Genomic DNA, 24239 nt, shown 5'->3' with positions numbered 1-24239 from the left:
AAAACAAAAATGAAACACAAAAAAACTAACAACCAGTTTACAACACAATCACAGACCTTATAACAAGTAATTTCGTCAAATTTACTAATGTATTATTTTATTAGCTATTATTTTATTCGATATTTCTTTATTCATTTGTTTATCTAATTTGTTAATCTAATATTACGGTTGAAACTCTCCAAGACTTTTCTGCAACAGGGATCCGATTTGTAAAAGAAATCTTCTAACAAATACTAGCTAAGAGTAATGGCTAGAATGGTGGAAAATAGCCTTATATACCCTTTGTCGGAAAGTGAACAGCAGATTTTTTAGTTCAAAGAGTCAAATAACCTTCTTACTTGCATAACAAATTTGATAAAGAGCTAGAATTCTGGGATGGAAAATATCATCCAGACAAAATGAACAATAACTTTCAGTTACAAATTCTAATCAAATTTTAAAATGTAATCAAACCTATAAATTATCATAGCCTTTTATAATTTAATTGCAGCGAGATTTGGTGAGAAAAAACTTATGAAGACCATTCCCCTGCATTCAGCACCTCACAACCTTTTCTGAAACAAACCCCTATTTTAAATATAATTTCACGTATTTTCAACTGAAAACCAACCAATTAACAACCGATTGCTGCTGAACAATGGCAAATAAATAGTGAACATGCATCGCTGTTACACTTGGCAATTCAAAACCTTTTCACAAACTTGGTTTTCGAGCTATTTTCTCTTTTTTATCCGGCAAACTGCAAGTACTAATCCTCTCATATGCAGTTTGACAATATGATGGTCGACAAGTTTTGGTGCTCGCGAGATTAGCGCAGCAATATTTTTCACAAATCTGAAATCAAATTATCTTGGAAATAAACCATTAACAAAACTTAAATATTTGCAGGGATAGATGTGTGGATATGAGCTTTTTTTAGTATCGTTGGTTTTCAATTCTGTATGACTCTCTTCTTCGTGAAAAGAAGTTAGTGTTAGTGTTTTTAATACTTTTTTGGCTCGTTTTATATTGTGGAACATGCTCAACCGCAATGACAAAGGGTTTCTCAAGAGCCACACTTTCGTGACGAAAGAGCCTCGTAGGTTACTGGCCTCTATTCTAATGTAAAAAACTATTTACCAATTTAAATGCTAAAATGTTTCGCTAATGCCAGGTTCAGGCGCATAAGGAAACAAATGAGAAAAACAAATCAGTGCGAAAGGAAAAACGTTCAAACGGTAGGTGCAATTTTTTCTGAAAATCACAGATATTATGTGCTTTTGCCAGATATCCTCCTTTCTTTTGTTTGCTATATATACAAGACAAAAAGAGCCACCAAATCTCGACCTTTCTTGTGCTTAACAATTGAAATGCTTTCCAATCTCAAAAATGTTTGCTAATTTTTGCTCGACAATACACGAAGAACCGAGCAGTAATCGAAAAATTCCAAGCCTCAAACCCTATCGGTTTTCCCATTGGTTTCCGATTGGTTTTGACCGTTTCCCGTGCGTCTGAACAGGCTAAAAAAAATGGAGGTATAGCTTGAAGAAAAATTTAGGCCACGTCGAAGAAAAGAATTTAAAGCACGTTTCACGTTGGTAAATTTTGGAACTAGGCTCTAGGAGTAGAATATGACAATCCTTTCCTAGCTTATTTTAACGCTAGTAGGAAGGGTAAAATTCTGGTTTATTGACTTTTGGCTATCTCGGAAAAGGGTTAGGCTAGGAAAATGAAACTTTCAGGGATATACTTAAGGCTTTAGACCTATCCCTGAAAGTTTCATTTTCCCTACCTTTTTCTGAGATAGCCAAAAGTCAATAAACTAGAATTTTACTTTAGGAAGAATTATCAAGTATCTTTCATACCTAGAATTAATTTTCCTATTTGAAGTTTTGTTCATGCAGTTTTTCTTTTGTACTATCACAAAAAAAAATAATGTAGGCCTATGGTATAAATGCACAATTGGCCTATGGCTCTTGGGAAGGAAACACGTTTTCTTTCATAATTTGTAGGAAAATTATACTTGACACATTTTGAAGCTATACATTTATGAAGCTTCAACTATACTTAATCCATGCCCTCCCCCCTCTTCTCAGTCACTATGCAAATATACAGCCCAAATTATTGGTTATATTTCCCATGTGTTTTCTGTTTCTTGGTTTTGTCAGCATTTATCTAATTTATGGTTATTAAGTTGACAAAAGTGTGACAGTTAGCAACATAGGCTACATGGGAAATAAATAATTTGGGGGTAATAGGCCATTCTACTTTAGCTACATTTGGCTATCTTTGAAAGGAGTTAGGTTAGGAAAATGAAACTTTCATAGGTGGGTCTACAGGTTAAAGTATGGGTCAATGATCCTATTACCTTAACAATTGTTTAGGGTCATGAAACTATTGTTAATAGATACATTTTGACTTTTAGAACATCTTTTCTCTCTTGCAAAATCACTGCAGACTCACCATTATGGGGTTATTATATATTTGAACATTAGGGGGTGGGTGGGGTAAAGCATAGCATATATTAAATACAGCAATGGATAGTTTACATATTTAATATATGCTATGCTTTACCCCCATCCCCCTAATGTGCAAATATATAGCCCAAATTTGTTTCTAAACTATTACTGATTTGTGATTTCAAATATCCAATCAACAAAAATGGAAATGATTACAATTCTATATGTGTAAATACAAGAATATTTGGGCTGGAATAAATCCATAACAGTGAGTTTATGGTAGTTTTGCAAAAGAGAAAAGATGTTCCAAAAGTCAAAATGCATGTATTAACAATAGTTTCATGACCCTAAACAATTGTTAAGGTAATAGGAACATTGACCCTAAACAATTGTTCAGGTAATAGTAACATTGACAAAGTATGTCCCAGGAAGGTATTTTGAAGTACCTATCTCCACTCCCCTTCCAGAGGGTCTTGACCTTTGATGACCTTTAAAATCTGTGCTATAAAAGTGAAACCTTGTAAAATAGATTCTCTGCTCAAAGGAAGTACAGCAAAATATTTTTCAGCTTTAAAACTTCACTCAATCCCAATTCATAAGGTTTTAAAGATATGCAAATAGGCCTAGCCTACATTTCCTAAATTTTGAAAGAAAAAACATTGATAGGCCTATGGCTTAAAATTCTACTCAAATAACAGAAGTTGCATTTTCAGAACTAAAGCCAGAGAAAAAGAAACTGATAACTGAAAATTAAGGTAAAATGTTGTTTTATCAGAATTTCAATATACCTGTCATGTAGGCTAGGCAAATTTCAGGACCCTCTACAGGGAGAAGATAGAGGTAGGCTCTTCAAAATACCTTCCCAGACATACTTTAGCCTGTAGACCTGTCCCAAAAAGGGTAAAATTCTAGTTAAGTGACTTCTTGTTATCCCAGAAAGGGATTAGGTTAGGAAAATGATACTTTTGGGGATAGGTCTACAGGCTGAAGTATATCCTGGGAAGGTATTTTAAAATACCCATCTCTGCTCCTTCTTCCTCTAGAGGGCCCTGAAATTTGCCTGCATGACAGGTCTATTGAAATTTTGATAAAACAACATTTTACCTTGATTTTCAGTTACCAGTTGCTTTTACTCTCCCTTTATTTCTGAAAATGCAATTCCTGTTATTTTAGTAGAATTCTGAGCCATATCAATATTTTTTTTCAAAATTTAGGAAATGTATTTGCATATCTTCAAAACCTTATAAATTGGGATTGAGCAAAGTTGTGAAGCTGAAAACAATTTTGTTGTACTTCATTCAAGCAGAAGATCTATTTTGCAAGGTTTCACTTTTATAACACATGTATTTTTAAAGGTCATCAAAGGTCAGGGCCCTCAAGAGGGAGAAGGAGTGAAGGTAGGTACTTCAAAGTACCTTCCTGGGACATACTTTAGCCTGTAGACCCATCCCTGAAAGTTTCATTTTTCTAACCTAACCCCTTTCCAAGATAGCAAGAAGTCACTTACTAGAGTTTTACCCCATAAAGTTTCATTTTCCTAACCTAACCCCTTTTCAAGATAAACAAAAGTAGCTAAAGTAGAATTTTACCAATTTGGGCTTTATATTCCCTTCTTATTGGGGGAGGGATAAAGTACAGGGTGACCCGAAAAGATTTATACCCATGGAAATTTCAATTATGGTTTTGATTAAAAAGCTATTCATTTCAAATTATGACCACACATTATTCAGTTTATGGAAGACATTCACTAGAGTTTCAGCTATTTCTATCAATTTTTAGTCAATTTATGACTTTCCCAAGGTGTGTTCCAAATGTCCACCATTTTGTTGCAAGCAAACCTGTACTTGTCTGGCAAAGTTTTGAATCACTTTTCTATATTCCTCTTTTGGGATGGCTCTTATTTTTGCTGTGATGGCAGTTTTCAGTTCTTCAATTGTTTGTGGATTTCCCTGGTATACATTGTTTTTGCTATTGACATGCTCAGAAAGCAAAAAATGGGCTTCATCCAAGAACCAAACATTTTCAAGAAAGTTTTCATCTTTTTCAAGCACATTACAGAACCATTCACACATTGTTACTTGCTTTTCCTTGTCAGCATCACTTAATTTTTGCTTTATTTGAATCTTGTATAGGTATAGGTGCAGATCAGATGTAAGAACATGCCACAGTGACTCCCTTGTCATTCTGAGTTCTTGGCTGCGTCTACACACTGATTTCCTAGGGCTGTATCCTACTGAGTCCCTCACTGCAGCAATGTTTTCTTCTGTCTGTTTTCTCTCTAAACTTCTTAATCCAACTAACAATTGTTGATTTTGATGGAAATTGCAACAATGAAAACACTTTCAAAACTGAATCTATACACTTTGGTATGATTTTGTCACAAAATAGATCTCCAGTGAGAATATCTTTTGCTGATTTGTCCAAAACATTTTCAGAACAACTATAGCTGCAAATGATCATCCATAGGTTCACCTTTCACATCCTGCAACAGAAAGACATTCATTAAAAATGGATTTTTTATCAAATAAAATGTGGGTATGCATCTTTTTGGGTAACCCTGTATATTAGAGCTAGCTGCAAATGTGTTAGCTACAATTTTTCTGCATATTATGAAGTCAGAATGATCTAATTAACATGTTTCTGTTTTTTAAAGCTAAGCTACAATTGTACCCAGCCTGTTTTTCACATTAGTAAGAAGTTTAAAAGCAGCCTATAGGCCTACATTTGAAAAACATAAAAACCAGACAAAACATAAAAACCAAAAACAAAGTAGACATTAAAAAACTTCAATACTATGAAATTTTATTACCTACAAACAAAAAAAAATATCCAAATAAAACAAAATAAACTACTGTATTTAATCAATTTAGGAAAAACGAAATTAAACTTCATCACATCCTGATGAATCCATAATGAGTGTTGTTGTAATTTGGCTTCCTTTTACAAAAAAAACTGGTTCAAAACAGCTTTTTTTTTTCAACATAAAACAAATTCCTTTGTAGCAACTGATATTTGTAGATACTACCTGGGACACTTTAAAACTCCCTCCACTGTCAGGATTGTTTTTGAAAAAAAATCTCCATAGCTTCAACAATCAAACACATTTCTTTGGAAATTTGTTTTGAGGCTAAATTTTGTCTTTTGGAGATTTCTATTGAATGGTCACTGCCACCTTCTTTATATGCAAATCCCAGTTGCAGTAGTTCTTCATTAGAGAATTCTTTATTGGGCAAAGTTAGCAATTCATTTATGTCAGTCTCTTCTATACCTTCAAAATTAGATTCTATAGCAAATTTATAAATTTCATACTGAACAGCTGGTGTACCATCATTTTCTGCTGTGTTTATTCAGTGGGCAGATTCAGACCATATTTTTCACCATGCACCATTCATGGTGCATTAGGCTTAGATCAGACTGGTATGTTTGTTGCAGTGTTCCAAGGTCCTCTCTTCTTTGACTTCTGTTTAGGTGCCAATGTAAAGTGGCTTTTGAGATCTGAGTGTCCTGCATTCAGAGAAAGTGACCCAAGTATCTCCCTCCAAGCTCTAATGATGTCAGTCACCAGAAGCTGATTTGCAAGTTTGCAGACTTTTTTGTTTGTGAATATTTCTGACCAATGAATATTTAAAATTCTTTAAAGACAATTATTCTCAAATGCAAGGACTCTCTTCTCCTGTTGTTGGTTCAAACTCAAGGTTTCAGCTGCATAAAGAGGACTGGGATGATGTTGCTGTTGAACAGGTGTAACTTGAGCTTGAGCCTATTGAAGGTCATATTTGCCTGACCTATTGTGGTCATTATTTCTTTGTATGTTGATCCCATATTCTTTACTATGCTTCCAAGGTACCTGAATTCCACAACCTGTTCAATTTCTTCATTTCCACATCTGATATGAAGTGGAGAATCAATAGCCACCATTATTTGGTTTTGCTCAATTTTGTTTAGCTATATACAACACTCACAGTTTCAAATTTACTGATAGACAATATTAGAGCCTAATCTTGGACACACATTTAAAGCTTGAGTCTGATTTTGGAAAATACTTTCCAACCTAGGACACAAGGTCTTAAAGTTAGAACAACATAATCCAAACCACAGATAGTCAATCTTGGACAGGTTTAATATAAGACAGGTTTTGTGAAACAGAATAATTTTATTTAAATAGGCTACATTGTAGTAGTGACTATTGTCTAAATTCACATATTGAAATACCATAAGTTTTTCAAGATTTTAATCAGCCAATCACAACTAGGTTAGTCTAGTCTAAACTATTAGTCAATCTCAAGTCTAACCCTGTATACATAATATTCATGGTTAGGAGTCTATGTGTAGAAAAGATGTTTTTAAATCAAGATATTTGTCCAACATTAGTCACTGGCCAAGTACTTGGGTTCTTACCATACTACTACTAACAACTCACTGCAACAATAAACTGCCCAAGGTCATAACAACTATACATGCTCCATCTCTGTCCCAATCTGTTTATAGCCTCTCTGTTTGCACAAAATCCAAACAATGTTGGGTATTTTCAGACTTACAAGCTGTTTGTAATTTTTTTGCTTTTACTTTTTAGATAAAGAAAGTGAAATAAAACAAAAACAAGAATCTTAAATAAACATAAGCATTTAAAGAGGCCCATGTCTTTGGTGCTTTTTGCTACCCTGTGCACTTCTCAGATCACCTATTGTTAAATCTAGACAATTTAATATGGAGATGCAAAATGGAAATATTTGACAAAGGACAAGAAGAAAGAACAGGATGGAATGAAGGTGCCTTAGAAAAGGGGAAAAAATGGCTATAGTTTCAGATATATATATATTTTTTTTATTTCAGTGATATCTATATATATAAAAATAAGTTGTCTGTCTGTGGATGTGTGGATGGATGTGTCAGGTGACGTCACCTGAAAAAACTGGATTAGGTGACGTCAAAACTGAAAAAACTAAAAAAAGGCAAAAACTACAAAAAAAAACTAAAAACTAATAAAAAAAATAAAAAAGCTAAAAAACTAAAAAAACTATAAAGGTAAAAACCAATAAAAAACTAAAAAAAAAACTGAAAAAACTAAAAAAAGGCAAAAACTACAAAAAAAAACTAAAAACTAATAAAAAAAGTAAAAAAGCTAAAAAACTAAAAAAACTAAAAAAACTAAAAAAAGGTAAAAAACTAAAAAAAATAAAAAATAAAAAAAAAATAAAAAAAAAGGAAAAAACTGAAAAATAAGCTAAAATAAAGGTAAAAACCAATAAAAAACTAAAAAAAAAAGGAAAAAACTAATAAATGACGACACTCAAAGAGAAAGCGACCAGGACAAAAGGAATGTTCGATTAGCAATCAACAAAGCACCGGGACACAGGGAGTATAAATGACGACCAGGACATAAGTAAAAAAAAAAAAACTATCTATATATATAAAAATAAGTTGTCTGTGGATCTGTGGATCGTGGATCAGGTGACGTCACCTGAAAAAACTGGATCAGGTGACGTCAAAACTGAAAAAACTAAAAAAAAGGCAAAAACTACAAAAAAAAACTAAAAACTAATAAAAAAAATAAAAAAGCTAAAAAACTAAAAAAACTAAAAAAAGGCAAAAACTACAAAAAAAACTAAAAACTAATAAAAAAGCTAAAAAACTAAAAAAACTAAAAAAAAAAGGCAAAAACTACAAAAAAACTAAAAACTAATAAAAAAAATAAAAAAGCTAAAAAACTAAAAAAACTAAAAAAAGGTAAAAAACTAAAAAATAAATAACGACCGGGACACAGGGACACAACTACAACGGGGACACCGGGGGAAACAGGGGGATATAAATGACGACCGGGACAAAAAAACTAAAAAGAAATAAAAACTAAAAACTAATAAAAAAAACTAAAAAATCTAAAAATCTAAATAAGCTAAAAAAGAAAAAAAAGGAAAAAAATAAAGGAGAAAAACAAAACCAAAAAACGAATGTATATACAGACCGGGACACCGGGATACAAATGATGACCGGGACCCGGGACACAGGGAATATAAATGACGACCGGAACACAGGGACACAACTACAACGGGGACACCGGGGGAAACAGGGGGATAACCTGACAATCTATTTATATGCAAAGACAATGGGACAGCAAAGAATGTTGTATATTCGCAAGTTTTACGTAGTTAAAACCATATATATATATATATTTCTATATTCACAGGTGGGACATAGGGACACAACTACAATGGCGCGTAACTATTATGGCGCGTAACGACTTACGCGCGCGGGGGGGCTTGGGGGGGGGGCGCGAAGCGCCCCCACCAACTAGGTGTTGGGGTGGCGCGAAGCGCCACCCCAACAGCTAGTATATATATATATATATATATATATATATATATATATATATATATATATATATATATATATATATATATATATAATATATAAACATTTTGCACAATTGAAGCTTCTATTTAATGATTCTAAAATAAAAATAACATATTGTTGGTATAAATTGCCAGATTTTAGGTAATTTGCATAGGAATATCCCAAAAAGTGCTTTTTAAAAAACCTGATAGGAGTAAAGGAATTTAGAAAGCTGTTGACACTGACAATGCTTACCTCCCCCAGAAGTAAATAAAACTGTTCTGGCCATTCAATTTAGTTTTCAGACAACAGAAAACAGCTATTAATTGCAGTTATAGAATTTTGATTTGCTCAACTAAGCTAAAGGCTTTTGGGTTATCAATTTTGCCTTGCTAGTTTTATTATGACTACAGCTGCTACAAAAGGCTAGTTATATGGTAAGCAAATATGAACAGCATAGCTTGAGCTGGAAAACATTCTACTTCTAACATTACTCTTATCCTAATTCATTAAAATAAATAAACAACCAATATCTGACAATTTAATATTTTTAGGCAATCCAGAGGCATAGTTTCTTATCATTTTTAACCCTATGTATCTAATCTATACATTTTAGCTGTATGCATAACATTTAGTTATAAATTCGTTTTCTCTCCAGGATGACATATAAAAGGAAGAAATACCACCGTGGAGAAACTGGCATTCAAAAGAAGTACAGGCTTAAAAGGAAAACTAAAGACTTGGATGAGGTTTGTTTTGTTTATTGATTTATTAAATCAAGAAGTGGTAGTCCACAGGCTTTTCAGCATAGAAATAGTGAGAATTCAAATTCAGAATTTACTTTTAGCTTTTCTTCAGTTTGTAATTCAATAGAATCCTAAACACTTAAAGAAAACTGTAGCCTAACTTGAGATTAGTGATATTCAGGTTATCAAAGTTATTATAGCAGAAATTTTATATTTTAAATGTATGTAATGCTAGACTTTTTTTTGCTTCTTTTCTCTTTAAACTGTAATAGCTTGGATGATATTTAAAAATTTATTTAGTTACACTATAATACATATTTAAAAAACTTAGGGATATTGTAAGAAAAGGGAGCATAAAGATTGGTGAACTTCAAGTAATTAAGTTTTGTGTGTCTCTACTACTACTATTAACATCTCATTGTAGTACCAAGTTGCCTGAGCCTAAAACAACTGCGCACGCTCCTCCTCCCAAATATATTCATAGCTTCGTTTTCACTCCCTACCATGACATTTACTTTAATGCTTTCTTACGACCTCTTCTTACCCCTTTTTGGAATGCTGGCTTTCCTTTTGGTTCCACACAAACGGTAAAAAAAGCACTATTATTACTTTATATAATATTTATAATAGGAGAGTTCTACTCTCCTATTTCAGGTCATTTTCTCCCATAACCTTTCTGTGTTCCTAGACAAAGTCCATCAGAATAATCCATATAAATGGGGATAAAATGTAACTCTGCTTAAATCCTGGTTCAAGGCAGAATCAACTACTAACCGCACTTCCTACCTTAATTGCAGCAATACTATTCTCGTCTATAGCGTTAATTATTTTAATGTACTATCTAGTATACCACACAAGGAAAGAACCTTCATTGAAGCTTTTCTAACAGCTATATCAAATGATGGTTCATAAGCTATTAACTGAAGACTAAACAGGTCTGATGATTCAGGTATTTGTACATTATTAATTTAAGAATAAAATTTAGCTGATGCACCCTCTTCCGTTCCTGGAACCACACTGTTCTTCTCTTAAATTTTTAGATGCAGCAGCTCCGAGCCTAATAAGTATCGTCATGCTAAATAATCTACTTCCAACAGTAATCAAGCTCATGCTATAGTAATTGCTACACACAGTCTTATCACTTATCTTATAGAGAAGTTTAATTAAAGGTTTACTAAAATCACTGGGTACTTCCCTGTTTCGAAAATTCTATTCAGTAACCTAACTCAAATTTCACAACCACCATATTCCAAGAACTCTTTTACACACTATCAGTACTTCCTCTCAATTTATCAACATGGCAATACACTATCTTACTATTATGCCATTTTCTTGTCACTTATGACCCACGGTCACCGAGTAATCCATTGCAATTCCGAAAAAAAAGTATAGCATGTTAAAATGAATTGTGCAATGAATGAGTTTGACTCTTTCTCTCAATTCTACTTTATAAAACAGTAAATAACTTTAGCGTAAAGAGCGGGACGTTGAGGAGGGAACAGCCCCTTTCATACACGGAGTAATTTCTGTCGGTCTGTCTGTTGGTCCCGGTTTTGCTACTTTAGGCACTTCCAGGTAAGCTGGGGCAAAGAAATTGGGCAGGCGTATCAGGGACCGGACCAGATTAAATTCAAAATTGTCGTTTTTCCGATTTGACCATCTGGGGGAGAGTGGGGGGTCCGTTAATTCGGAAAAATAGAAAAATTGAAGTATTTTTAACTTACAAACGGTTGATCAGATCTTAATGAAATTTGATGTTTGGAAGGAGATCGTGTCTCAGAGCTGTTATTTTGAATCCCGACCAGATCTGGTGACATTTGGAGGGGGGAGTTGGGAGGGGGAAACCTAAAATCTTGGAAAACACTTAGAGTGGAGGGATCGGCATGAAACTTGGCGGGAAAAATAAGCACAAGTCCTAGGTACATGATTGACATAACCGTAACGGATCCGCTCTCTTTGGGGTAGTTGGGGGGGGGGGGTTAATTCTGAAAAATTAGAAAAAATGATGTATTTTTAACTTACGAATGGGTGATCGGATCACAATGAAATTTGATGTTTAGAAGGATATCGTGTCTCAGAGCTCTTATTTTTTAAATCCCGACCGGATCTGGTGACATTGGGGGAATTTGGGGTGGGGGAACCTAAAATCATGGAAAACGCTTAGATTGGAGGGATCGGGATGAAACTTGGTGGGAAAAATAAGCAAAAGTCTTAGATACGTGATTTACATAATTGGAACGGATCCGCTCTATTGGGTTAATTCTTAAAATTAGAACAAATGACGTATTTTTAATTTAAGAAGGAATGATCGGATCTTCATGAAACTTCATATTTAGAAGAACCTCGTAACTCAGATCTCTTATTTTAAATCTCAACCGGATCCAGCATCATTTGGGGGGGGGATCTTAGAAAATACTTGAAGCTGAGAGATCAGGATGGAACTGGATGGGAAGAATAAAAACCTGTCTAAGATACGTGACTGACATAATCGGACCGGATCTGCTCTCTTTGGTGGAGTTGGGGGGGGGGGGGGGTTAATTTTGAAAATTGATGTATTTGTAACTTAAAAAAGGGTGACCAGATCTTAATTAAACTTGATATTTAGAAAGATCTCCAATTCCCCCCAATGTCAAAAGATCTGGTCAGGATTTGAAATAAGAGCTCTGAGACATGAATTCCTTCTAAATATCAAATTTCATTAAGATCTCAATGAAATTTGATATTTAGAAGGATATCGTGTGTCAGAGCTCTTATTTTAAATTCCAACCGGATCTGGTGACATTGGGGGGCGGGAGTTGGGAGGGGGAAACCTAAAATCTTGGGAAACACTTAGAGTGGAGGGATCGGGATGAAACTTGGTGGGAAAAATAAACAAAAGTCCTAGATACATGGTTGACATAACCGGAACGGATCTGCTCTCTTTGGGGTAGTTAGGGGGGAGGGGTAATCCTGAAAAATTAGAAAAAATGAGGTATTTTTAACTTACAAACGGGTGATTGGATCTCAATGAAATTTGATATTTAGAAGGATATCATTTCTCAAAGCTATTATTTTAAATCCCCACCGTATCTGGTGACATTGGGGGGATTTTGGGGTGGAGGAACCTAAAATCATGGAAAACGCTTAGATTGGAAGGATCGGGATGAAACTTGGTGGGAAAAATAAGCAGGAGTCTTAAATACGTGATTTACATAATTGAAACGGATCCGCTCTATTGGGGGGGGGGTTAATTTTGAAAAATTTGACGTATTTTTAACTTACGAAGGAGTGATCGGATCCTCATGAAACTTCATACTTAGAACGACCTCGTAACTCAGATCTCTTATTTTAAATCTCAACCGGATCCAGCGTCATTGGGGGGGGAGCAGTTTGGGGGGACCGGAAATCTTAGAAAATACTTAAAGCGGAGAGATGTGGATGAAACTGGATGGGAAGAATAAAAACCTGTCTAAGACACTTGACTGACATAACCGGACCGGATCTGATCTCTTTGGTAGAGTTTGGGGGGGGGGGTAATTTTGAAAATTGAGGTATTTGTAACTTACGAAAGGGTGACCAGATCTTAATGAAATTTGATATTTAGAAGGATCTTGTGCTTTTTCCTACCAGATCCTGTGACATTGGAGGGAGTTGGAGGGGGAAAACGGAATTCTTGGAAAACGTGAAATTGGGGTATTTTTATCTTACGAATAGGTGTTTGGATCTTAATGAAATTTGATATTTAGAAGGAATTCATGTCTCAGAGCTCTTATTTCAAATCCTGACCAGATCTTTTGACATTGGGGGAGTTGGAGGGGGAAATCTTGGAAAAACACTTGGAGTGTAGGAATCGGGATGAAGCTTGGTGGATAGAATAAGCAAATGTCCTTGATACGTGATTGACGTAACCGTACTGGATTCGCTCTCTTTGGGGGAGTTGAGGAGAGGGATTCAGTGATTTGGCGAGTTTGGTGCTTCTGGGCGTGCTAGGACGATGAAAATTGGTAGGTGTGTCAGGGAGCTGCACAAATTGACTTGATAAAGTCGTTTTCCCAGATTCGACCATCTGGGGGGCTAAAGGAAGAAGACAAATTAGAAAAAATTAGGTATTTATAACTTACGAGTGGGTGATCGGATCTTAATGAATTTTGATATTTAGAAGGACATCGTGACTCAGAGCTCTTATTTTAAATCCTGACCGGCATTAAGCCTCTGATTTTCCTTTTAAATCAATCTATTGATTGTTAGAATTTTGTTAGAGCTCATACCATATGAGCTCTTGGCTCTTAGCTCTTCTTGCCTCGTCACAAGTGCCATATGAGCTCTTAGCTCTTGTTTTAATAGTGCTGGAAAATCCCGCACCCCCTTCATGAAGTTTCTCTTCTCCCATGACAAATTTCTCCAAAGGAAGATCCTCCTTCGTAGCCCCCTCACCTCAACCCCTTCCCCCCCCTCTCAAACCAAAAAATCCCGCTTAAAAGGTATGTATACTTCCAAATAACCATTACTGTATGTAAACGCTGGTCAAAGTTTGTAACTTGCAGCCCCTCCCCCGGGGACTTATATGTTCTTTACTACGTAAAACTTGCGAATATACAACATTCTTCGCTGTCCCATTGTCTGTGCATATAAATCGATTGTCAGGTTTACCGACTCTTGAACATGCAACATATAAGTGTCCATGGGAAAAACAATCCGTATTCAGATCTATACCTCATGATTCTAATGATTGCCTTCGAGCTTTGTTGATGGTGATTGCTAATCGAACATTCCCTGTGTCCCCGTTGTCATTTATATAAAAAATTAAAAAATATCCCCCTGTGCCCCCCGGCTTCCCCGTTGTAGTTGTGCCCCTGTGTCCCGGTCGTCATTTATATTCCCTATGTCCTGGTCGTCATTTGTGTCCTGGTGTCCCAGTCTGTAATTTCTCTTTGAGTGTCACGGTCGTCATTTATATTCCCTGTGTCCCCGTGTCCCGGTCGTCATTTGTGTCCCGGTGTCCCGGTCAGTATATGCATTCGTTTTTGAATTGGTATGATGAAATAAATTTTTAGTTTTTTTCCTTTTTTCTTTTTAAGTTTTTTTTTACCTTTTTTTACTTTTTTTCTTTTTTCTTTTTAGTTTTTTTTGTAGTTTTTACCTTTTTTAGTTTTTATTTTTATTTATATTTTTTAGTTTTTTAGTTTTTTTCCTTTTTTGGTTTTTTGATTAGTTTTTAGATGTTTTTTTGTAGTTTTTACATTTTTTTAGTTTTTTTTCTTTTTTAGTTTTTAGTTTTTTAGCTTTTTTAGTTTTTTTGTAGTTTTTACCTTTTTTAGTTTTTTTTTCTTCCTTTGTATTAATGCCAAAGACAAGGTTCGAACCTGGAACCTCTTGAACCTGGAACATGACGCCTTACCAACTCAGCTACATCGGCTTGAATACATTCGTTTTTGAATTGGTATATGATGAAATGATTCAGACAAACACGGACGCCACTCGACAGACAGACAGACAACTTGTATATATATATATATATATATATATATATATATATATATATATATATATATATATATATATATATATATATATATATATATATATATATATATATATAGAGAGAGAGAGAGAGAGAGAGAGAGAGAGAGAAATGGATATTTTAAAATATGGGACATAAAAGTATGAATATTTGGAAATATTGACAGAAGAATTTGTATCCAGTAGCTGTCAGGACCTACAATATTTAGTTATCAAAATAAATTAACATTTTTTTGTTACCTGCTAAAATCACGCTATATCGGCCCCCTTTGTTGCAGCTCTTAGCATTGGTACTAATTGAGAATTGCATTCATTATTTGTTACGAACACTTATTTAACGACCTCACTAATAATAAAAAAATAATTGCGCGAATAAAAAATGTGTTGTTGTCAGGTAAAACAGTTCAGCGTCGCGTTGAACGTATGGTAAAAATATTGACGAACAGGTTAAAAATGATTTGATGTCTAGTGATACAGTTAGCATTGCAGATGATGAAGGTGCGTCCATCAAAATGTTGTTTTAAAATTAAAACATTATGACCCAGTCACTCCTCAATGTTTATATTCTGGCTTATATTCTGGTTTTGACCTGCAACCAAAAAAGATGTCCATGTCCGGATATCTCCTTAATTCACCCTCTAATGGCTTTTCATATTTGAAACTTTCCTCTTTTTGTCGTAGCACCTATTCATTTATTTATTTTGCTGGAGGGAGTTTTTCAGGGGGTGAACTTTTCAGGGTAAATTGTATACTGGGGGAATTTGCCAGAATTCCTATAGGAAATTTCTTTATATGTATTGCTTTCTCCTTACTGACTCAATTTTACGCCCGGGTGTTAGGGGTAATTATCCAAGGCAAATTTTCACCAGGATTGAATTGTCCAGAGGATTTATCCATGGGGAGGAGGATTTTTCCTTGGAGGTGGAGCCAGATTTTCTGGCGTCGGTTAAAAACGATCAGAAATTAAATAACAAAACAAATTTTTCAACTGAAAGTAAGGAGCAAGATTAAAACTTAAGACGAACAGAAGTTATTGCGTGTAGGAGGGGGTCGTCACTTTCTCAACACCTCGCTCTTTGCGCTAAAGTTTAAATTTCGTCCCAATTCTTAAAAAAACGACTCCTGAAACACAAGAGCGTTTAATTAGAACAAGAAGTAACCTTTTTTTTAATGCCGAAAAACTAGCATGAAAGGTGAGGTGTTGAGGAGGGGTGACCTCCCTCGTATACTTAATAATTTCTGTTCGTTTTAAGTTTTAATATTGTTCCTTGCTTTCAATTGAAAAAAACTTGTTTTTTTTTATTTAATACATAAAAGGGGCTAACAGTGTAGTTCGTTCTGAACATGAGATTCATAAAAGTGACCTGTAATTTTGTGTTTTGAGTTGTCTTGGAAATAATAATAAACATAAAAATAATCTACTAATAATTAATTATCATTAATGGTAATTGGATTTTGGAATGCACCCAGGGTGTCTTCAATGCAAGTGACCTCTAAAACAAATGGAATAGAAGCAACAAGAAACCCCAAAAAAGCATTCGAAAAAAAATAGAAGCTAGAAAATTTTAAAAAGAACAACAAAAAGCAATTAAAATCCAGAGAATATATATACCAAATCTAAGATACAAATAATCCAGGCAGTAACAAAAAATGTATACCATCAAATTAATTCACGTAAAAACCATGAAGTTTTTATCTTTTCGACCTTACCCTTAAATACGACACAGTTCATGATTCTAGGGTTCTCAACGATAAATTCATGCACCAGAAACCGTCCTACCAAGTCCCTCCTCCAGTGTGCTTGGATAGTTTAAAAAATAACTAAAATATGGCGTCATGTGCCACAATTTAAGCAATTTAATTTATTTTTAAAGCAAGATTACTCGAACAGTGTGAAAATGATCGTATATTTTTGTAAGGATTCTCGTGAGAGGAAAATTCAGTAGTTTTACTTACTAAATAATAAAACATTGTTTTCACTGTTGGAAGAAAAAAAAAACAGCCAAATGGACTAGCTAGTTAGTAAAATGCTTCTAAAATTCACCATCTTTCCAATTCACTTGCCTAATTTATACAAACATTCCTCCACTGTAGGCAGAACGATATCAACTAACTGATTGGTCTCAATATGCATCGATTTTCTATTGCAAAAATCTAACAATCTTAGCTAGTTTATCAGCTACCTAGCTTTGAGTGCATTTTTGGACTAGCTCCAAACTAAGTGTGTTTTCAAGTGCAATTTAGCCCAACAGCTTCTGACATATCTAGCTCTAACACAATTTTTTTTTAAATGAGTGATTAACGCTGTGACTGCCATTGTTGTAGCGAAAGTGTAAAGACATATAATATTTATGGAATCATCTATGTTAAGAGTAGGGAAGGGTTTTTGATAAAGCGACTATTTATTTGTGTCTTATTTTGTATTCATGGCCTTTTGGTATGGCAACATGATGAAAAAAACTTATGTTATATTTTAAACAGTGTATTTTGTTGCTCAGACTGTAATTCCTCCAATGCTGCATTTTCCACATCAAAAAGCCTATAAGTGACATGCACTAAAACAAAACAAAAATAAAACTTTTATACAAGACCTCTAATTTTTTTAAATGCAGGAATCCGTGGATTACCAATGAGTTAACTTGAAATGGAATTAAAACTAAATAGCTCTGAGACTTGCCAACAGCAATGAAAAATATGTGTATGAAATTCATATGCATTGAGGTGCTCTATCATCCTGCCATGACTGATCTGGGTTGCCATTGATATTCAGTATAGTAAGTTAGAATCTCTGGCATATGGAGTATGCCTAGATAATGTTTATATATTTTTATGTATAGAATATATTTATATATTCTCCGATTTCCTTTTGTTTGTAGATTGATGCAGATCTGAAGGCAGAAGTTGTCGACAATTTTTTAAATCAGCCAATTGACCTTGAAAAGGCAGGAGGTGGTCAATTTTATTGTGTCCACTGCGCGTACGTTCTTTTCTTTCTTATTTCTTCTTTTAGGGACCCTCCACTAATAAGTAGGTATTTCTGTAAAAGAAAAAAAAAGCTTTGGGATTTCTTTCCAAGCATGGAAATATAAATTACAATACGTATTATATCTTGTTGATATAGTAAAATAAATGTTATAAAATTAATTCATGTTTGATGATTTCTCACTTGTAAAGGTCAAGGACTCTTTGATCAGCTCCTTGATTGGTTTTTAGTTATAGCTGGTTATTTTTTTCAACTTTACTTAAGGGGATTAACAGCCGCAGAGGTAAATGGAAGAATGGGAAGAATTGTTATTATCCCCCTTTTTTCTATCCTCACAAATTAATTGAGCTTTCTTTGCATGGGAAATTGGTAAGTGGGACTAAATGCTCTGTTTTTAAACATGTCAAAGAACCAAAATTGAAGTTAATTTTAGGACAGCTACAAGGCTTCAAAAACATCATGTTCTTTTAATAACTGCTGTCAAAATAGGATTTTCTTGCGCTTTTCGATGGTGGACCTTTGATGCAGCTTACCTAAATTTGCGTAATTATGTTGGCAAAAAAGAATAAAATGTTATTTAGTTCGCAGGATTTCGCAGCATGAAAAACTCTACTCAGCCTCCGTGTTACAGAAATTTCGCTAAAACTGTCATACGTGATGACAGCAGTAAATGTGTTTTGATATTGAAAGGAAGAATATTTTCCATTTTAAATTATAATTGTTTATAAATGGCCAATTTTTCTCACTTCCTATTTCCTTTTTCTCGATGTCTACTCGTTCTTTCTTTCTCTCTCCTTATTTAGATTATCGTTCTGTCTTCAGGAAAAAAACTTGTCACAGTGTTTAGTACTGATTTGTTAAAAAATTGGGAAAAGAGACAAAAACTCATTTCAACCATGGTTGTCTTTAAAAAATGTAATCATCTTTTATACGATAAATAGCCTTACGATTTTCGTTTATGACAGAAAATTAAGAGACTTCTAAATTAAAAAAGGGGAAAAGGGCTAAATAAAAAAAAGGAACAACTTGTTACCAAACCATAAACGAATATACGATTTTATGTCAGACCACTACCACTACTCACAATTCTTCGTAGGATGAGGTCCCTTAGGTCAACCCAGCGTTAAACCACGTCAGATTGTTGGTTATATTTCCCTCTAGGGTTGCCACTCATCAAGGAATTAGCACTAGGTAGCTTTGAACCCCAGTCGTTATAGTGCTTATTCGCGGCTTTGTCGTGTGAGCTTTTTCAAAACTAGCTTCATATCCTAATTTGATTTGACTAAGGCTACAGGAGGATAAAAATGCATGAATTCTAGCATAGTCACTTCGTATCTAAGGAAATTTATGTATAGTTTATCTACTGCATTTTTCTTTTCTGAGGAAAGTAATTGCCCAAAAATCAAAATAATTAAGATAATTTCATCGTTTCTTAACGTTGAATTAGCCTTTTGAGTTGAAATGCCTGTAACTTCAGGCACACATTCTCAAATAAATCAAATGGTTATCAAAATATGGTAAATTTTTTAATTAATTTTTTTGTTGTTAGTTTCTGAAAAACCATTTCTATTTAGGATAAGCCAAATCGTGGAACCAGTTTTTTTTAGTCAACTAGTTTGAAATGCTCATAAGTTCTGTTAAAAGCTCTCAAATGATTTGTTTTCTCGATTTTGTATTGAAAAGCGCAAGGCTTACCATTGTCCATTTCTGAAAAGACTCGATCACAATATGTAAAGTTTGTATTAATTTATGTGCCAAGTTTGTATTAATTTATAGGCCAAGTAGGGTAGAGTGACCTGTCGAAACGTGTTTACAGCAGCTTGAGCGTTCAAACAGTAGATTGTTTTAGATCCAGTTACAGGCAAATTACCCTAAGCCAAATTTTCGTATCAGATTTTTGAAATGTTTTTCAGATCAGATGACACCCTGAAATGTCTTTAAAAAAGTATAAAAGTGTATTTTTATCTGTTTCATTTATATTATTTTTCTAATCAGAAGTTTATACGGGTATTATCTCTGCAGTTTCAGTGATTGTCTAGTATGACCATTCAGGTTATACCCCTTTTGCATTCCAAGTCTTTTGAGGGAGCCATGGTTTTGTTCCATTTTGTTTTTAATTATAATTATTTTTATTCCTCTTGTTACATTATTTATAAGCTATCAGTCAGGCTCTACTTCGAAGGGATGTATTAGGAGAGCAAAATTATAGTAATTTTTTGGGAATACAGTAGCGGTATCTATTTATGACCAAAAATATAGCAGAAATACAGTTTGGACTTGGATTCTTTGGCTTGCATTCTCAGAAAATTTTCCTAGAGCTACCAATCAAGAGAAGATGTACCCATTATCAGTCTTAAAATAATTTACATCTGTTCAATTATCTTATGTGATAAGAGTTTTAAATTTAATAACTTTCTCCTTGCTCTCCCCCTCCTATTGATTAGACAAGCTAAATCCTAACGTTGACATAGAAATATGGGGTGGCAGCAGTACAATGCATTCACCTATGCCTCTCTATAACACCTTTTGCAATGGTTTTCACAGATTTACTTTGGGGGATCTTTTTCTCGAAAAAATCTGAACCAAAACTGCACTGAATGAGCTATCTGACCCCTCCTCTCTCTATTTTTCTTGGAAAACCTTCTAAACTCTGTCCCTCTAAACGTCGGGCCTATATGCATCTGATTATACATGCGCACTCAGGTAAGGCGGGGTGAGCAACACTCAAGGTTGATCCAAGGAATCACTACTAAAATTTTGGCTTTTGGCATTGCACAAATACGCGCTGGAATTCGCTTAGGCGGAGGGGGGGGGGTATACTAAAAAAAATGAAAAGCAAGCGAATTATATTGAAATTAAATGGAATTATTCGGGAAGTCATAAATATTCAGAGACTTTAGGAGTAAGATGGGCCCGTATCCTCTCTTTCTCTTGTATTCATGCTTTTTCTTGTAAAGCGTAAGGATTACTCCTTTTGAAGCACTGACATCTATTTCCCATTTCTAAACTTCTTGTTTACTTCTTTTCTTCCAGACGATACTTCATTGACGACCAGGCAATTAAAGAACATTTTCGATCCAAAGTTCATAAAAGGCGGTTAAAAGCACTTGAACTTGAACCGTATTCTGTTGAAGAAAGTCTTAGAGCTGCTGGACAAGGGAATTATATCCCCCCTAAGAAAAGAGTGATTGAGACCCTATTCCCTAAAGCATTAGAGAATAAAATTGAAGAAAAAATGGAAGAAGTGAACGAGCTTTTGAATTCTATGTAAACCAGTGGTTTTGAGCTGAGTTTTCTTTGGCGATGCAACGTTTGTTTCAAGTATTCGTATACTTCTTCAACTTATTAGATTGATATATTTATATTTTTAATAAGAATGCGTTTCAGTTCAAGAATATTTGTTTGGAAACTTAGTTCCACCTTCGGAATCAGTGGCTTATCTAATGAGTCGTGCTTTATGAGTACTCAACCTCTTTGCAAGTTCAAGAAAATTAATCAAATAGAGGTGTATCGTATTAAATCGGGCCAGCTTGCTGCTCTATCTGAATGTTATTTTAGTCGATCATGTTATACCGCTGCAGTAGTTAGACCTGAGTCCTATTTGACAATTCCTGGTGCTTTAGGGCGACAAGTCGATTCCTTGGTTAAGCCTTGCATTGATAAAATGCAGTTGGTGGATTTCCAACGGTTGCAGTATAACTTGAATGAAAGGGGATACCGTTTAAATGCGAGGGAGCTGTTGGAGCTTTGGAAGAATTATGAGGATATTATTGCGGAAAAGGCGAAAATTGAATCTAGAAGAAAAGAAAATTCAAAAATTGGAAAACAATTAAATAAGAAAAGTGGATGTGATCTTCAGAAAGAGTTTGACACAGTGAAAGAAACTGGAATTAAATTGAGGAATGAAGCAAAAAGGATTCAAAAGATTTTGGAAGAAATTGAAGTTCCTACGATGATGAAACTGTTATCCTTACCAAATGATTATTGTGATGAACCTTTTAAAACTCTTAGTTTTGGTGAACCTTCAGGCTATTCAGTATCTGGAGACGAAAACATAGTTCTTGCTTTAAACTCTCCTGATTCATTTCACTTTATGACAAAAGAAAACGCATTTTTAGAGCTAAAGTTTTGCAACAAGCTTCTTCAATACTTACTAAACCAAAATTGTAGATTAATTTCACCTCCTGATTTTGTCAAGTCAGCTATAGTTGAAGGCTGCGGCATTGATTATAGTGAAGTGTTTACTATGAATGAACAGGATAGTAGTGATCCTTTTAGGGTTGTCGGCGGAGCGTCACTTCCAGCTATGTGTACGCTAGTTGCACGAACAACTTTGCGCAATGAAACGCCTTTGCGGTTCTCTACCTTAGGAAGGTGTTATAGTGTATCAGACGGAACTAATATCTTTGAATCTTCTCAGAGGACGTGTGTCCAGTCTTTAAGTTTGGTAAATAATGAACAATCATCTGGGGAAGTCGATTTTATGGTGGATAAATTAATTAATTTTTATTCTGTTTTACCAGTTCATTTTCGCGTTTCCAAAGCACCCCTCTCCAGTCTGAAGCGGTATGAGAAGGCAAAAATTAGTTTTGAAATGTATTCTCAATCCAAAAAGAAATATATTGAATTTGCCTGTGTTTCAAATATAGGCGAATTTATTAGTAGACGTTTGAATGTATATTTTCATCCTAGAGGGGAAGGTCAATTTGTTAATTTTGTATTTAGCACTTGCATAGATTTTAATGCATTTGTTCATTGTTGGAACGATAATGGTAGACCTTCACTTGTTGAATAAAACGTTGCTTGGCTCTTCTGTCGTCTTAGTCTAATCGGATTTAGGGTATGTTACTTGAAGAAAACGTTTAACTTGTAATATAAAAAAAGTGCAAGTTAATCAAAGAAGAAGACAGGAATGTAGCTATTAGAGCATTATGTAGAATTCTAGGTAAGGTGTTTCCCATAAGCAATCTTTAGGCCGCTTAGAATAGCGTAACTGAAAAAAAGTTACCAACATGAAGCTTTAATTTCAAAATATTTGCATGCGTTTTGCTGTGTTCACTTTTTTTGTATAAATTCTTCTTGTTGATTTGACCAAAATAGTCTAAGTGTCTCCCGAGAAATTCTTGTTTTCAAGATTTCAGTTTCAATAAACATGCGATGTGAATTTAAAGAAGATGGCAAAAAAAAAAATCACCAAATGTAAACGGAAAGAGAAATGCTTCTCTAAGTTGTATGAAAATTGATTTTTCCACAATTTTATCCTATTTCAAGGGAAATTTTGGTCTCTTTAAAAAACATTAACTGGTAGTTTGTGTGGTAGATTATTATTAGACTAGCATCAAAGCCTATCAAACAAGGGGGAATGTAAAACCTATAAAACTATATGTGAGGATCAGAGGAAAACTATTTTGTCTTCTCTCTCCCAACGCAAAATTTGAAGTCATTTTTGTTCCCTCAACCCCCCCCCCCCAAAAAAAAGAGCTGTCTTCGAAAGTTGCAACTAGATCCAAAGAGTGTAAACGAAAGTTTCAACTCGGTCTGAACCAAAACAGTGTAAAGCTAAAGAAACGGCACTAGACTTCATAGTCCGAATCAGCGGTGCTGATTTACGTATCATAGCCCTTCAGCCAGGAAGTGCAGTGGAAGACTAAGCAAAACAATACCCTAGGAGTTATTTATCTACGAAGAAAGATCCCCTTTCCCTTTTAGTGGAATTCTTTATAAATCTGCACTATTAAAATAACAGTCAACCCATAAAGAAATAAATTATCATTTTTTTTTTTTTTTTTTTTTTTTTTTTTTTTTTTTTTTTTTTTTTTTTTTTTTGATGAAAAAAGTGTAAAGTCATGCTCGAACCCATGACCCCGAGATTAGCAATCTAATGCTCAACCATCTGTGCCACTCGGGACTGCTAGTTTTACGCCTTTGGTATTTCAGTATATACAAGTAAACTAGTTTTCTTCAGTTACATACTCAAAGCTACAAAGTTACAGATTCTGTAATGATTCGATGTAGGTATTAGCAACCACCAATTCCCAAATACATTTTATTTTAGCCGGTGGTTCAGAGAATAATTTAGCTATGCTCTTTGCGAAACCTTGTATTTTTATGAAACTAGACAAAAAATAGGGCTCTTTTGTAGAGAAAGAAGTCTTATTTGTGTCCCAATATTCGAATCGGTTTTAAATCTGCCAAACAACTGTGTTCCAAAGATCTTAAATTTGCTCCAAATTGAAAATTCGT

The 24239-nt window shown here is 34.4% G+C and overlaps 2 protein-coding genes across 5 annotated transcripts; both read left to right on the top strand.

The window, feature by feature from the left end:
- Positions 1-1471: 1471 nt before the first annotated feature.
- On the top strand, positions 1472-22806 carry LOC136025015 (zinc finger protein 593 homolog). Of its 4 annotated transcripts, none has more exons than XM_065700642.1 (4): positions 1472-1573; positions 9427-9517; positions 17890-17990; positions 21030-22806. In XM_065700642.1, the coding sequence occupies exons 2-4, from the start codon at positions 9428-9430 to the stop codon at positions 21265-21267; spliced, it is 429 nt and encodes a 142-aa protein (XP_065556714.1). In that variant the 5' UTR covers positions 1472-1573; position 9427; the 3' UTR covers positions 21268-22806. The 4 variants fall into 4 exon arrangements, with proteins under 4 accessions (XP_065556714.1, XP_065556715.1, XP_065556717.1 ...); XM_065700643.1 differs by having other exon boundaries at positions 1510-1577; XM_065700645.1 differs by having other exon boundaries at positions 1512-1562.
- Positions 21373-22806, top strand: LOC136025014 (serine--tRNA ligase-like). Its single transcript, XM_065700641.1, has one exon. It carries the CDS (start codon positions 21373-21375, stop codon positions 22789-22791), a length of 1419 nt encoding a protein of 472 aa, XP_065556713.1. The 3' UTR covers positions 22792-22806.
- Positions 22807-24239: the final 1433 nt, after the last annotated feature.

This window comes from Artemia franciscana, chromosome 3 (assembly GCF_032884065.1).
Source record: "Artemia franciscana chromosome 3, ASM3288406v1, whole genome shotgun sequence".
Taxonomy (NCBI): Eukaryota; Metazoa; Arthropoda; class Branchiopoda; order Anostraca; family Artemiidae; genus Artemia; species Artemia franciscana.
The sequence above is the reverse complement of the archived record's forward strand: the minus strand, read 5'-3'. Positions and strand labels throughout refer to the sequence as shown.

Excerpts from the sequence above, each read along its gene's own strand:
- LOC136025015 (XM_065700642.1), top strand. The coding sequence starts at position 9,428 with ATGACATATAAAAGGAAGAAATACCACCGTGGAGAAACTGGCATTCAA. Across the intron at positions 9,518-17,889 it reads AAACTAAAGACTTGGATGAG|ATTGATGCAGATCTGAAGGC; the intron begins GTTTGTTTTGTT and ends TTTTGTTTGTAG. Across the intron at positions 17,991-21,029 it reads TTTTATTGTGTCCACTGCGC|ACGATACTTCATTGACGACC; the intron begins GTACGTTCTTTT and ends CTTTTCTTCCAG.
- LOC136025014 (XM_065700641.1), top strand. The coding sequence starts at position 21,373 with ATGCGTTTCAGTTCAAGAATATTTGTTTGGAAACTTAGTTCCACCTTC.